Here is a 13,994-nt window from a genome sequence, read left to right as displayed (position 1 = left end):
AAAGTAAATTGCCAAAACAATATGTATTTTTTAAATGTTTATTCCTATGTATATAGGAAATATCTAAAAGGATACATACCGAGGACACCTGGGTGGCTCAGTGGGTTGAGCATCCGACCCTTGATTTCGGCTCAGGTCATGATCCCAGGGTTGTGGATCGAGCCCTGCTTCAGTCTCTGAGCCAAAATCAAGAGTCAGTCGCTCAACCCACTGAGCCACCCAAGTACCCCCTACTTTTTTTGTTAAGTAATCTCTGTGCCCAATGTGGGGCTTGAACTCAAGACCCTGAGATCAAGGATTGCATGCTCTACCAATTGAGCCAGCCAGGCTCCCCAGGTTGTCTCCTTTTGAGTTGCAAGAGTACTTCATATTTTCTGAATCCAGGTCCTTTATCAGATAGTTGATTTGCCAAAAATTTCTCCCATGGGTTATCTTTTTATTTTTTAGATGGTATCCTCTAAATCATAAAAGCTTTTAAATTTTAATGAAGTCCAGTTTATTTTTTCTTTTGTTGCTTGTATGTATGGTGTTATATCTAAGAAAGCATTGCCTAGGGGTGCCTGGGTGGCTCAGTAGGTTAAGCGTCTGACTTCAGCTCAGTTCATGATCTCATGGTCCGTGAGTTCAGGCCCCACGTCAGGCTCTGTGCTGCCAGTTCAGAGCCTGGACCCCACTTCAGATTCTGTCTCCCCTTCTCTCTGCCCCTCCCCTACTCATGCTCTGTCTCTCTCTGTCTCAAAAATAAATAAAAGCATTGAAAAAAAAATTTTTAAAGCATTGCCTAATCCAAGGTCACAAAGATTTATTCCAGTGTTTTCTTCTGTTTTATAGTTTTAGCTCTTACATGTAGACCTGTGTTCCATCTTGAGTTAATTTTTACATATAGCATGAAGTAGGAGTCTGACTTCGTTGTTTCACGTGTTGATATCCAGTTCTCTCCGCACCATTTGTTGAAAAGACTTATTCTTTCTCCATTGAATTGTCTTGGCACTTTTGTAAAAAACCGATTGACTATCAATGTGAAGGCTTATTTTCTGGGCTGTCAGTTGTGTTCCACTGATAGATATGTCTGTCGTCATGCCAATACCACATTGTTTTTTGTTTTTTTGTTTTTTTGTTTTTAATTTTTTTTACGTTCATTTATTTTTGAGACAGAGAGCATGAACGGGGGAGGGTCAGAGAGAGAGGGAGACACAGAATCTGAAACAGGCTCCAGGCTCTGAGCTGTCAGCACAGAGCCCGATGCGGGGCTCGAACTCACAGACTGCGAGATCATGACCTGAGCCGAAGTCGGTCGCCCAACCGACTGAGCCACCCAGGCACCCCCAGTACCACATTGTTTTGATTATTGTAGCTTTGTAGTAAGCTTTGAAATTGAGAAGTGAGAGTCCTTCAATTTGTTCTTTTTCAAGATTGTTTTGACTATTCTGAGTTCCTTGCATTCCCATGTAAACTTAAGGATCAGCTTGTCAGTTTTCTGCCAGAAAAGACAACTGAGATTTTAGTAGGGATTGTATTGAATTTATAGATCTGTTTGAGAAGTATTGCCATCTTAAAAATACTAAGCCTCACAATCCATGAACCTGGCTGTCTTTCCATTTATTTAGGTCTTAAATTTCTTTCAGCAATGTTTTAGTTTTCAGTGTACAGCTCTTATGCTTTCTTTGTTTAATTTATTCCTAAATATTTTTGTTCTTTGTGGTGTTATTATAAATGAAATTGTTTTCTGCATATCATCTTTGGATTGTTCATTGCTTTGTTTTGTATGACTCTGTGATTTTTCTATATACAAAAGTGTGTCATGAGTACACAGAGATAGCTTTACTTTTTTCTTTCCAATCTGGAGGCTTTGTATTTGTTTTTTTTGGTTTTTGGGTTTGTTTTTTTTTTTTTTTTTTTCCTAAATGTCCTTACTAGAACCTCCAGTATAATGTTGAGTAGAAGTAGCAAGAACGGACATTGTGTCTTATTCCTGATCTGAAAGGGAAAGCATCTAGTCTTTAACCATTAAATATGATGTTAGCTATGGATTATATATTGCTTTTATCATAAACGATTTTTTGAGAATCAAGTTTTTGTAAAGTGGCTACCTTAGCAAAGGTAAAATTTACATCATTGTTTCTAGATCATGGTTAAACAAAAAAAAACAGCTGGGGGCAGAGCATAATAGGGCTTCTTCTTCCATTCTGTGAAGTGGAGGTTAGTGTGTCTAATTTAAGGATGGGCTCAGTTTGGATTCAGAATGGGTATATGTGAGATTTACCTGGTGTCTTTTTTCTAGAGGATTTCATTCAGTGAGTGTCTTGTGTCTGCTGTGTGCCAGGAACTATTCTAATCGTTGAGAGGGCCGCAAGGAATAAGTCGTCCCACATCTGCCTGTGTGACAGCTACATTTTTGTGAATATGCATGTAGGAATTGTGGGGCCCATGTTTTAGGGCAGATTGGATCAGTATCATCATTTCTTGATTTACTAGAATTTTATTTAAATCAGGTACTTGGTTGGCACACTACAAAATGCACAATACCATACCTATGTGAGGCTTAGGAATATATATCACACTTGCTTTTGTTACTTAGAGGAAGAGCTGGTAAATAACCTGTACATACATTATTTTAACATTTATTGGCACAAAATTTGTCTGCTCTGTTTAAGAGTCATGTCTGCTAGGAATTTACCCAAGGGATACAGGAGTACTGATGCATAGGGGCACTTGTACCCCAATCTTTATAGCAGCACTCTCAACAATAGCCAAATTATGGAAAGAGCCTAAATGTCCATCAACTGATGAATGAATAAAGAAATTGTGGTTTATATACACAATGGAGTACTACGTGGCAATGAGAAAGAATGAAATATGGCCCTTTGTAGCAACGTGGATGGAACTGGAGAGTGTTGTGCTAAGTGAAATAAGCCATACAGAGAAAGACAGATACCATATGGTTTCACTCTTATGTGGATCCTGAGAAACTTAACAGAAACCCATGGGGGAGGGGAAGGAAAAAAAAAAAAAAGAGGTTAGAGTGGGAGAGAGACAAAGCATAAGAAACTCTTAAAAACTGAGAACAAACTGAGGGTTGATGGGGGTGGGAGGGAGGGGAGGGTGGGTGATGGGTATTGAGGAGGGCACCTTTTGGGATGAGCACTGGGTGTTGTATGGAAACCAGTTTGACGATAAATTTCATATATTGAAAAAAAATAAAATAATAAAATAATAAAAAAAAAAGTCATGTTATGACAGGCACTCTTCAAAAATGTTACAGTTTGGGGGGGGAGATGGGCTAAATGGGTAAGGGGCACTAAGGAATCTACTCGTGAAATCATTGTTGCACTGTATGATAACTAATTTGGATGTAAATTTTAAAAATTAAAAAATAAAATTAAAAAAAAACCGTTAGAGTTTGGTAAGGAGGATGATATGTAGAGAAGGAAAGCAGGGAGCCAACATTTATTTTGTGCTATTTGTCTCGCACTGTGATGCTTTACCCTCTCTTGATCCTCAAAATCCCTCTTTAAGGTAGGCATCATTACCATGTTTTACCTTGAGGGAGCTAATGCTCAGAAAAGTTCAATAATTTTCCAAATGCCACACCAATGAATGTACACAATCAATCGTGTTATAGATAGGAAGTCCTATAATAAAATATTTAATGCAATTTTATAAGAATTATAAAGAAGCAGTGGTAACTGCTAGTTGGATTAGGAAAGAAAGCTAACATGAATTTGAAGGACAGATGCCAAAGATGCCAAGATAAGAGAAATTGCATTCCAGTTTTAGGGAGTCATATATATGTGCAAGTCTATGTTTTCTTTGCAGCTGTCAGAGATTTAAAGCATGAGCATCCAGCCTGTGATTGGATAAAATGCCTTGAGGGGGAGCTTTGCTTGTCTTGTCTAAGATGTCTTTGGTGTGAATTGCTGTGGGCTGCTGTGAGGGAGCTAGCAGGGTGCTGAGAAGGCCTTTAAGAGCATGTACTCTAAAGTGACAGGCACTGATGGGGACAGACACTTTCTAAGAATGTATTTGCTATTGTGTCAGGCCATTCAGTAGACTGAGTGCAGTGAAGTCAGTGAGTTCTGTTCTTGGGGAAACTCCACAGTGTGGAAGGATGTCTCTTCCCTGTTCCATGACTCTTGATCTTGCCCAGAGCACGTAGGGGTTCCTCCTTGGAATTCCTCAGAAACCATGAGGGAGTCAGGCAAGAGAACCTCATCAACAGTCCAAAGTGGTATTCATCCAGCTCACTTGTCCACCAAATTTGGTTCCAAATAGTGTTTTCAGAAAGCAAATAGAATGATGAAGACTTGCCACCACTAAGGAGATTGCAGGAGAGAAATTCTCCCTGGTGTTTTGAACATCATTACCACGTGCCACCTAGACCAACAACAATTCAGAAGCATGGATTCAGCAAGCATCTCATTTGTAGGGAGAGAAAACATGGGAGCTCTGTGGTGCTAAACAGACCTGGGACCCTGCATAAGCCTCCCACTTTCTAGCTTTGTCTAAGGCCATGGGCAAAGTGCTTAGACTGTTCAGCTGTTACAAACCCACCTGCTCTTCTCAGCTTGTGAGTACCCAAGGCATGGAGTAGACATGAGGACAGAGCAAGACCATACATGTGAACTGCTTGCATGGTACCCAGGCCATAGGAAGAACTTTGAAAAAAGGCAGCTATTCTCACTAGTGTTAGCTCTCTTCCCTGAGAAGGGTACTGTGATGTTTTAGGAGTTTTAAAGCACTGGCAGAGTGGGTTTTTCTCGTAGTTAACAAGCTCACACTTTGAATCAGTCACCTTCACCTGCTTCATCTGTGATCCAGTCAGTTTCCTGCTATTCATTCACCATTAGAGCTCAGAATAGTGTTAAAGGAGAACCAGGATTCTAGCGTGCACAGGAAGGGAAGTGTGGCAGCTTTAGCACTGAAGACCCAAACAGGGGAAGGTAATTCTCATTTTCCCATGAAATTTCCCTTCACTATCAGGACAGTGTCTCTTTCAAAGAAAAAAAAAAAAAAAAACATCAATTTTCTTTCTCTGTTTCCTATTGTCTATAGAGAACAGGCCCTATATCCCCTCTTCAACAGTATCCCCTCTTCAACATTCCATCAAGAGTTGGCCACATAAGAGCTTTTCTGTGGGGTTCCTTGGTTTTCCTGTGAAAACCTTTTGCAGAGCCATGGCTATTCTTGGTACTTAGTACTGCCTGCCACTTGCCTTATTGAATAAGTCAGCTTGGATAGTCACAGTTTAGTGGGAAATAACCAGTGACAATCCTAACATTAATGTTTTTAAATATTTCTCTTTTTTCCTCTCCATAGATTTCTCTTTCCTAAATGTCTTGACCAGTGTTCACAAGGTAAGCAATATGTTTTACTTCTTGCTTTTGCATGCCTTTCAAATTGTGTTTAGATGCAACAGACTTCTCTCTTCATGCTCTTTCTTACCATTCTAAAATCTAAAATGAACAGGAGCACCAGGGTCGCTCTGTCAGTTAAACCTCTGACTCTTGGTTTTGGCTCAGGTCATGATCTCATGATTCATGGGTTTGAGCCCCACATAGTGCTCTGCACTGGCAGTGTGGAGGCTGGTTGGGATTCTCTCTCTCTCTCCATCCCTTCCCTGCTCGCTCTCTCTCTTTCTCAAAATAAATATTTTAAGTCTAAAACAAACAAAATTGGTCCAGGGAAATTTTGACATCTTTTTCTTTTATCATAGTTGATAGGCATATTTCTTCCCAAGTTTATCTCTTAAGATGATAAGTTGCCATAACAGCACCTCCCTTGAGCACCTCCCTTATTAAGCCTTCCCTGGCCTTCCAACTAATATCAATGGACTAAAAAGGTATCAGGTATTCCTAGCCTCTGGATCAACATGATCTTGATGCACTTCTCCTGTCCCATGAGTATATAGTATGGTCCGGTAGGACCTTCTCCCTTAATCCCCTCCTGCATACACTGGAACTTTCCACACCTCCTTGATAACATTTAGAAAAGTCCACCCATCCTGTAGGTTACACTCAACTTCACATTGTCCTATCATTTGGCAACCCTGGAAGCAGCACTTTTTAGTCATGTTAACTATGGTGCCTGGAGACCCAGAATAAACTCTAAATTTCCTGTAGTGATGATAAAATGCTCATTGTTGTCAGAAGACCTGGGGTCTGAGCTTCCTGAGCCAGCCCAGCAAGTAGAAATCAGATAGAAGGAAATAACTCAGTGTCCCCAGCACAGTTTTGCCTTGCTGATCCCATTGCCAGTCCACAGGGAGCGGAGACAACCAAGCATACCAGAGCTATTGTCTTGGGAAACAGCTGAGCTGGGTGCAGTGCAGGGCAGGAGCCAGGTCACTGGAGGGAAGGATGTGTGTATTGGGCTGCTGCACTAGGGCGTCTTAAGTCCAGCTTTTAGAGGCCCTTGTTGCTTTCCAGGCACTGTACCCCAGAAGCAGAGGGAAATAGAGGTGGCTGGGCCTTCCCACAGTATCCACTCCAGGCAGATGAAAGAGATTTTATGGAGGTTGGATCAGTAGAATCTGGTGGCAAACTAGATATGGGGCATGAGTTGGAGAAGGAAGTATCTAGGATGAACCCCTCTAAGTTTCTAGGTTGGAAGATCAGGAAGGTTGTCAGTATCTGTCCTGGGAATAGAAAGCATAGGCAAAAACATAGGTCCAGGAGATAACCAAGGATCACTGTCTGGTCCTCAGATACATGTTTGTAACTTATGGCCAAAGCCAAGGGTGTGGGCTATCATTATCCCCTGTCCACCACATGATTACTGCCACCCTAATGCACCTTGACTCGTTGATACTTTCTCCCTCAGTGCCCCTCTGCTTTTTTTGCACACAAAGCACAGATGAGCCTTGGGGAGGAGCTGTGTCTTCAATGTCCATGAACCTGGGCCACTATTGTAGGAGGAAAGTCCTTTTAGGCCGAGACAGACTGGATTCTCTCTGGCACTTGGTAGACACATTTTAACACTGTTTCCTCCCTCAGAGTCCAAAGGCAACTTGTGTCAAGCTCTGTGCATGTGTAAAGATAGGGATGTGACCACATGTGGGCAGATGACCTTGAGGCCATACATGCTGTTTTTCTAAACTTGGAAGGGCTTGTAGAGTAACAGTGTCTTAGTAATTATCTTCCTCTTATATATGGGCCTAAGGGACCCTATGAACTGATCTGACCTGGCTCACCATGGGCATGGGCTGCCCAGGGAGGGAGGAAATAAAAGGCAAGTATTTCTTTTATCCTCAGAGATTTGGTGGCTAGCTTGGCGGTAGGATCTGCCACCAGTAGACAAACACTTCATGTCCTGAGGGAGCATATTGCCTCCCTTTGCTCCTGAGCATGAGTCAGGTTCCCTGTTTGATTGCTTTTACAACAAAGGATTGTTTTACAACAAGAAAAGGACTATATTGCAGCCCCAAGATAATGCGTGTTACAGAAATCCAAGAATTAGGAAATAATCTCAATGCTTAAACAGCAAACAAGATTCATTATAATGCTGATTTGAAAGCAAAGCAAAGACATTTTACTACCACTTTTGGAAGTATCTACAGATAGATAAAAGCAGTAAACTTTTTTTCTGGGCCATTGGAAGCTTTTAGCTCAGACCAGTGCCGTCAGACCTCAGAGGGGTTTCTCCATTCTGGGGAGTGGTCATATCAGGCTGCCCGCTCACTCACAGCCCAGACTGGTAATACCTTGGCCAAATGTGGGTATCCACTCCTTGATACAGAACAGAAGGAAGCTCCTGGCCCAAGCAAGATGAAACCGCCCACAGTGGCCTCTTCACCCTGTGCTCCAGATAACTGCTGTACCTGCCCTCACAGATGGCATTTCCTCTTGGCAGGTGGTAGTTTGCATAGCTGGCCTAAGGAATGCGGAGGATAATCCTTTTGCTTGTTTCCCTATAAAGCAAAGCCCCTTTTCTGTGTCCAATTCCTGACCTAAAATCCCAATCCACAAGGTTTATCTACATGACACTCATGAGGCAGACAGAACTTTGGGCAAGGTATCTGTCAGAGGTCTTTTCTGGCCTTTTTCTGAACAGGCCCTGCCTATGTTTGTGACCCTGGCACATGCCACTTGGGTTGGCACATTTACACTAGTCCCAACTCTCCAGTTTCTTTTGCCTAAGAAGATACCAAACAGAATCTAGGGCCTTTATAGGTCTTCACTCAGCCTTTGCTGGCCCCTCCCTGCAAGATCCACCACAGCTATTCTTGTCTGCTGCTGGAAATCTCATGGGCCTCTTGCAAGATCCAGCTCCCATGTCTGTCATCTCCGGAATGTGCTGAGCCTTCTAGAACCCAGTTTGCTTCCCCACTATGCCCCATTCTGGGCCTGGCATGCCATGAGCCTCTGGGCTCGGTGCCAGAGGAGGAGGGAGGAAGAAGCTTGGTTTGAGTACCCTTTTGTACTTTATGAATTTTCTACCAAAACCATAGATAGATAGATAGATAGATAGATAGATAGATAGATAGATCGATCGATCAGTAAGTCTTAGAAAGCTTTCAGATGGTTGTCTGATGAATGGGATTTGCTCAGACTTATAAATGAGGAAAACTCTGACACATGGGTACCCACAACTTAACTACTTAGGCAGGTGCCCTGGAGATCAGGTTGCATGTATCTTTTATTATACTTGATTCATTCATTCATTTATTCAACAAATCTGTATCTGGCACCTGCTCCAACCCAGTCCTTGGGGATTAGGGAAACCTTCTGGAAGAGATGCTATTCACATTGTCTATAGCCTGAAAGAGGAGTTGGGCCAACAAAGAGGAAAGAACAGATGGTTCCAGGCAGAAGGAACAATAAGAGTAAAGGCCTGATGGTGACCAGAGCATACCCAGGCCACTGAGGAAGCACAGCATGGCAGATAGGTCAGGCAGGCCAAGAAGTTTGCAGTCCCTGGAATGCATTGAAATATTTTAAGTAGGGAAGTGATGAAGATCAGATTTTCTGGTTTTGAAAGATAACTCTTTTGAAAGATAGTAGTTAAAATGAATTGTAGTAAAAACAGCCTGGAAGTGCACAAAATAAGCAGTGACCTAATGAAGAAAGTGGTAGACTGCACTAGACAAACAGTAGCCAGGATTGAGAGTGGATGATGGATCCAGGAGCTACTTGGCACTCACCAGGCCTAGAGGAGGATTCTGGTGCCTGCATGGCCCACATTTGGGGAATCAGGAAGCCTTTCACTAAGAGACCAGAGGAGGCAGAGCTGCCCTCACCACTTAGATTTTGAGGAAAGCCATTGAGGAAACTCACCCTTGAATCCTTAGAGGTCCCTCAAGCACTGTGCAGAGGCGTAAGGTCAACTTAATAGCTGAGCACTAAACAGATACATGAGAAGAGTAGGACCTGTGTCTTAGAATCAAGGAACTGATAGATCCCTAAACTATACATAAGCACTTAAGAAGAAGGTTCTGTGCTTGGCAGGTCAACTGTAAGTCCTGGCATCTGTGGTCCCGGGCATGATACATAACCTTTTTGCTTCGTGTGTGCCCTTTTCCCCGTGTTAACATGTGACCATTGGCATGAAGCTCCTAATCCCTGCTCCCTAGTCATGAATGGAATGCATCCAGACAATTTGTGAGGTTAGATTCAGTCTTTAGCAATTTTGGAACACTTTTCTCATTAGTATGAGTAGTGAGAGGAAGGAAGTATAATTTACTTCTGCCACAGACTAGAGGCAGGGGCCAAGGATCCTGGAAGTTGCCTTTGATCTAGTGATGGCCACTCATCTACCTTCCTGTTGGTTGCTATTGCTGAGGCCCACGTGCCACAGCCACCCCTGTTGGTCTGAGAAATGGATTAGTCCAAGCCCCTCAGTGTACACATAGAGGTCCCATTTTAAGCTGTTGCTGCGCTGGTAATGAGGATGGTGGTAGTGGTGGTGGCCATAAGTTGCATTTAATGAGTTCTTTCTATCTGCAGGCCCTGTGAAAACTATTTACTGATAACCTGCAGGTATGTGTTATTGTTCCCATCTAACAGAGGAGGAAATTTGGCTCAGAGAGAGGAGTTTGCCCCTGATGTCACTCATTAGCAATTAGTGGAACCCTACATTCAAACTCAAGGTCTGCCTGGCTCTAAAACCCATGCTTGAATCTTTACATCATGCTGTCTTTTTACATATATGAAGAAGATAAATAAGAATATGAGTCTTGTATTTTAAACACCACCTGTGTTATTTATAGGAAGGAACTTTTATAGTTTAGAGAAGAGGAGGAGCAGAGTGGAATGAGGGAAGGATTGAAATGGTAAGATACTAGGGAAAATTTTAATGAAGAAGTAAGCTTTACCAAAATTAAAAGGTTAAAAAACTTAAAAAAACAAGGTGCAGAACAGTATAACATGCCACTGTTTGTGGGGGGAGAAAAGCATACACACATTTACTTGTGCATACTTAGCACATCCTGGAAGAAGAGCTGAGAATCTGATAATGGTGATTGCCTTCAGGGAAGAGAACTAGGTGGCTGGGGAGGAAGGGAATTTATTTTATCTGTAAACCCTTCTTTACCTTGTTTGAGTTTTGCCCTCAGAAACTAAATATAACTAATTTTTTTGAACTAAACACCCAGCTGAACTAAATCAGTACAGAGTCCTCTATACTGAGTGTTCATTATTCAGGATCCTACAATTACAAGGTTACATAGGAAAGTTGACGTCTCTGTAATTTAGAAATAATTGCTTATGAACTAATCATTTATCAAAGCTAGTCTCGGAGTGCCTAGGTGGCTCATTCAAGGTTAGGCATCTGACTCTTGATCTCAGCTCAGCTCCTGATCTCACGGTTTGTGAGATGGAGCCCCATGTCGGGCTCTGTGCTGACAGTGCAGAGCCTGCTTGGGATTCTCTCCCTCTGCCCTTTCCCTGCTCGTGCTCTCTTTCTCTCAAAATAAAATAAATAAACTTAAAAAAAACAAGATTGATGATGAGAATTGATCCTTAGATATGGAGTTAATGATAATACCCATGAAAATTCTATTACAAAACAGAATATAGGGGCACCTGGATGGCTCAGTTGGTTAAGCGTCCAAGTCTTGGTTTCAGACCAGGTCACGATCTCACAGTTTGTGAGTTCGAGCCCTGCATTGGGCTCTGCGTTGACAGTGCAGAGCCTGCTTGGGATTCTCTCTCTCTCCCCCTCTCTCTCTGCCCCTCCCCCACTTGCTCTCTGTCTCTCAAAATAAATAAAATTAAAAATTTTCCAAAAAAAGTAGAATATAAATGTTGAAAATCTTGAAGACTTATAAAATGAAATTATATTTAACAAAGAATTACAAGGCAGCAGGAAATAACTCTGTCTGTATCTTCCAAAGTGGGAGATCAATAAAGTTTAGAGCGGTAAAATCAAGTTATAAAGAGTTAAATTCTTAGTATATAGTTAGTTTTAAAGATATAAGAACATTCACTGGAGAAACTAAATAATATAACCAACCAGAAAGTGACGGTGGAAATGGGAAGAACACTTACCAGCTTCCACATCAGTCACGTAGAAAAGCCAGTAGACATTGTGTAAAAGGGACATTATAAGAAACAGTGATTTAGATCTATTAAAAAGTGTCTCAGTCGAAACATAACAGAAACCCATGGGGGAGGGGAAGGGGAAAAAAAAAAAAAAAAAAAGAGGTTAGAGTGGGAGAGAGCCAAAGCATAAGAGACTGTTAAAAACTGAGAACAAACTGAGGGTTGATGGGGGGTGGGAGGGAGGGCAGGGTGGGTGATGGGTATTGAAAAAAAAAAAAAAAAAAGTGTCTCAGTCAGTTAAGCGTCTGACTCTCGATTTCAGCTCAGGTCATGATCTCCTGGTTCATGAGTTCAAGCCCCAACTCGGGCTCTTTGCTGACAGCATGGAGCTTGCTTGGGATATTCTCTCTCTCTCGCTCTCGCTCTCGCTCTCTCGCTCTCTCGCTCTCTCTCTCTCTCTCTCTCTCTCTCCCCCTCTCCCCCCCCTCCCCCTCTCCCCCTCTCCCCCTCTCCCCCTCCCTCTCTATGTGCCCCTCCCTTGCTTTCTATCGCTCTCAAAACAAATAAACTTCAAAAAAATTTTTAAAGCTGTAAGGATAGCCATTGTAAGAACTAAAAACAGACTATAAGCCCACCACTTATCAGAAGAAAACAAAAAATAAGGAATGCAGAGATAATACTGCTAAAGATAAAAAAAAAAAAAAAAGACTTTTAAACGGATCCAATATAACCAAGGTGAAAGAACCAAAGTGTCAGTAAATGCAAATGGGATAAACATATATTAAAAGGAAAAGTATCTCAGATTAAACCAAAAAACAAAACCTAATTCTGTGATGCTGTATACAAGAGAAGCATACAAATCTAAATAAGGATGATGATAAAAGAATGGGAAAAAACATAACAGACAAATATAGACAAAAAGGAAAGAGGTGACACTAACAGCAAAGTTAAATTCAAACCAAAAAGCTGAAAAGTTTCAAAGGCAGTTTTTCATGATAAAGGATACCATCTATGCAACCTGTTATGAGTATTTCTATGCCAAATAATTCAAAAGAAAGCATGTACCCTTAAGTTATGACATTACTAAACAAGAAATAAATTTTTTAAATGTTTATTTATTTATTTTGAGGGAGAGAGAGAGAGCAGAGCATAGGAGGGGCAGAAAGAGAGAAGGAAAGAGAATCCCAAGCAGGCTCCACACTGTCAACACAGAGCCTGACTCGGGGCTCAATCTCAGGAACCATGAAATTAAGACCTGAGACAAAATCAAAAATCAGACACTTAACCAACTAAGCCACCCAGGTGCCCCAAGACATAACTTTTTAAAATAATGAATTAAGCATTCAACTTAAGTTGGAAAAAGAACAAGAAATTCTTTTAATAATTTATATTTAAAAAGATTGAATCTATAAAAGAGATCTAGCTACTAGTATGTTAAGCAACATTACATGGAAATAAGGAGACACTACAGACTGAAAGAGAATTAGGAGATGTATCCGTGAAATATAGTGTGTGGACTTTGGTTCCTGATTCAAAAAAATTAACTCTAGGAAAACATTCATGAGGCAGAGAAGTTTGAACATGGACTATATTATTTTTTATATTGAAGAATTTGTTGTTAATTTTTAACTTTTTAAAGGGTCATCTTATGGAGATATATATACTAAAATATTTTTGGATAAAATAATAGGATGTCTGAGATTGGCTTCAAAATCATCCGGGGGAAAGGGGGAAAGGCTGGCATATGGTATGGAAGAATTAGCCAAGTGTTGTTAATTCTTTTTTCTTTTTTAAGTTTTCTTATTTATTTTGAGAGAGAGAGATGGAACACATGGGCCAGAGGGGAGGGGGCAGAGAGAGATGGAGAGAAAGAATCCCAAGCAGGCTTTGTGCTGTCAGCTTGGAGCCCTAACTGGCACTCCATCCCACGAACCATGAGATAGTGACCTGAGCTAACACCAAGAGTCGGACATTTAACCAACCGAGCCACCCAGGCGCCCCATATGTTGTTAATTCTTAAAGCCAGATGATGGGCCATGGGAGTTCGTTGTACTATTATACTATTATATTTTAATATTTATCTTGAGAGAGAGCATGAATAGGGGAAGGGCAGAGAGAGAGAGAGAGAGAGAGAGAGAGAGTCAGAATCCCAAACAGGCTCCACGCTGTCAGCACAGAGCCTGAAGCAGGGCTCAATCCCATAAACCATGAGAGTATGACCTGAACTGAAACCAAGAGTCAGATACTTAACTGACTGAGCCACCTAGGTGCCCCCATTATACTACTTCTAAAATTTTTGTATATGTTGAGGCACCTGGGTGGCTCAGTTGGTTAAGCGTCCCGACTTCAGCTCAGGTCATGATCTCATGGTTTGTGGGTTCTAGCCCCGCATCAGGCTCTGTACTAACAGCTCAGAGCCTGGAGCCTGCTTCAGATTCTGTGTCTCTTTCTGTCTCTCTGCCCCTCCCCTGCTTGTACACGTGCTCTCTCACTCAAAAATAAATGAGTAAACATTTC

General features: G+C 41.6%; 1 protein-coding gene across 3 annotated transcripts in view; it reads left to right on the top strand.

Annotated features, from left to right (window-relative positions):
• Positions 1 to 13,994, top strand: part of DNAAF9 (dynein axonemal assembly factor 9) — a 130,236-nt gene that overhangs the window by 101,244 nt on the left and 14,998 nt on the right. For all 3 annotated transcript variants that reach the window (XM_042931495.1, XM_042931496.1, XM_042931494.1), the window contains exon 29: positions 5,317 to 5,354. In XM_042931495.1, coding sequence (XP_042787429.1) covers positions 5,317 to 5,354 — 38 coding nt within the window. The remainder of the gene's footprint in view (positions 1 to 5,316; positions 5,355 to 13,994) is intronic.

The sequence above is a fragment of the Panthera leo genome, chromosome A3 (genome assembly GCF_018350215.1).
Source record: "Panthera leo isolate Ple1 chromosome A3, P.leo_Ple1_pat1.1, whole genome shotgun sequence".
NCBI classification, from domain to species: domain Eukaryota; kingdom Metazoa; phylum Chordata; class Mammalia; order Carnivora; family Felidae; genus Panthera; species Panthera leo.
This window is presented reverse-complemented; position numbering and strand designations above follow the sequence as displayed.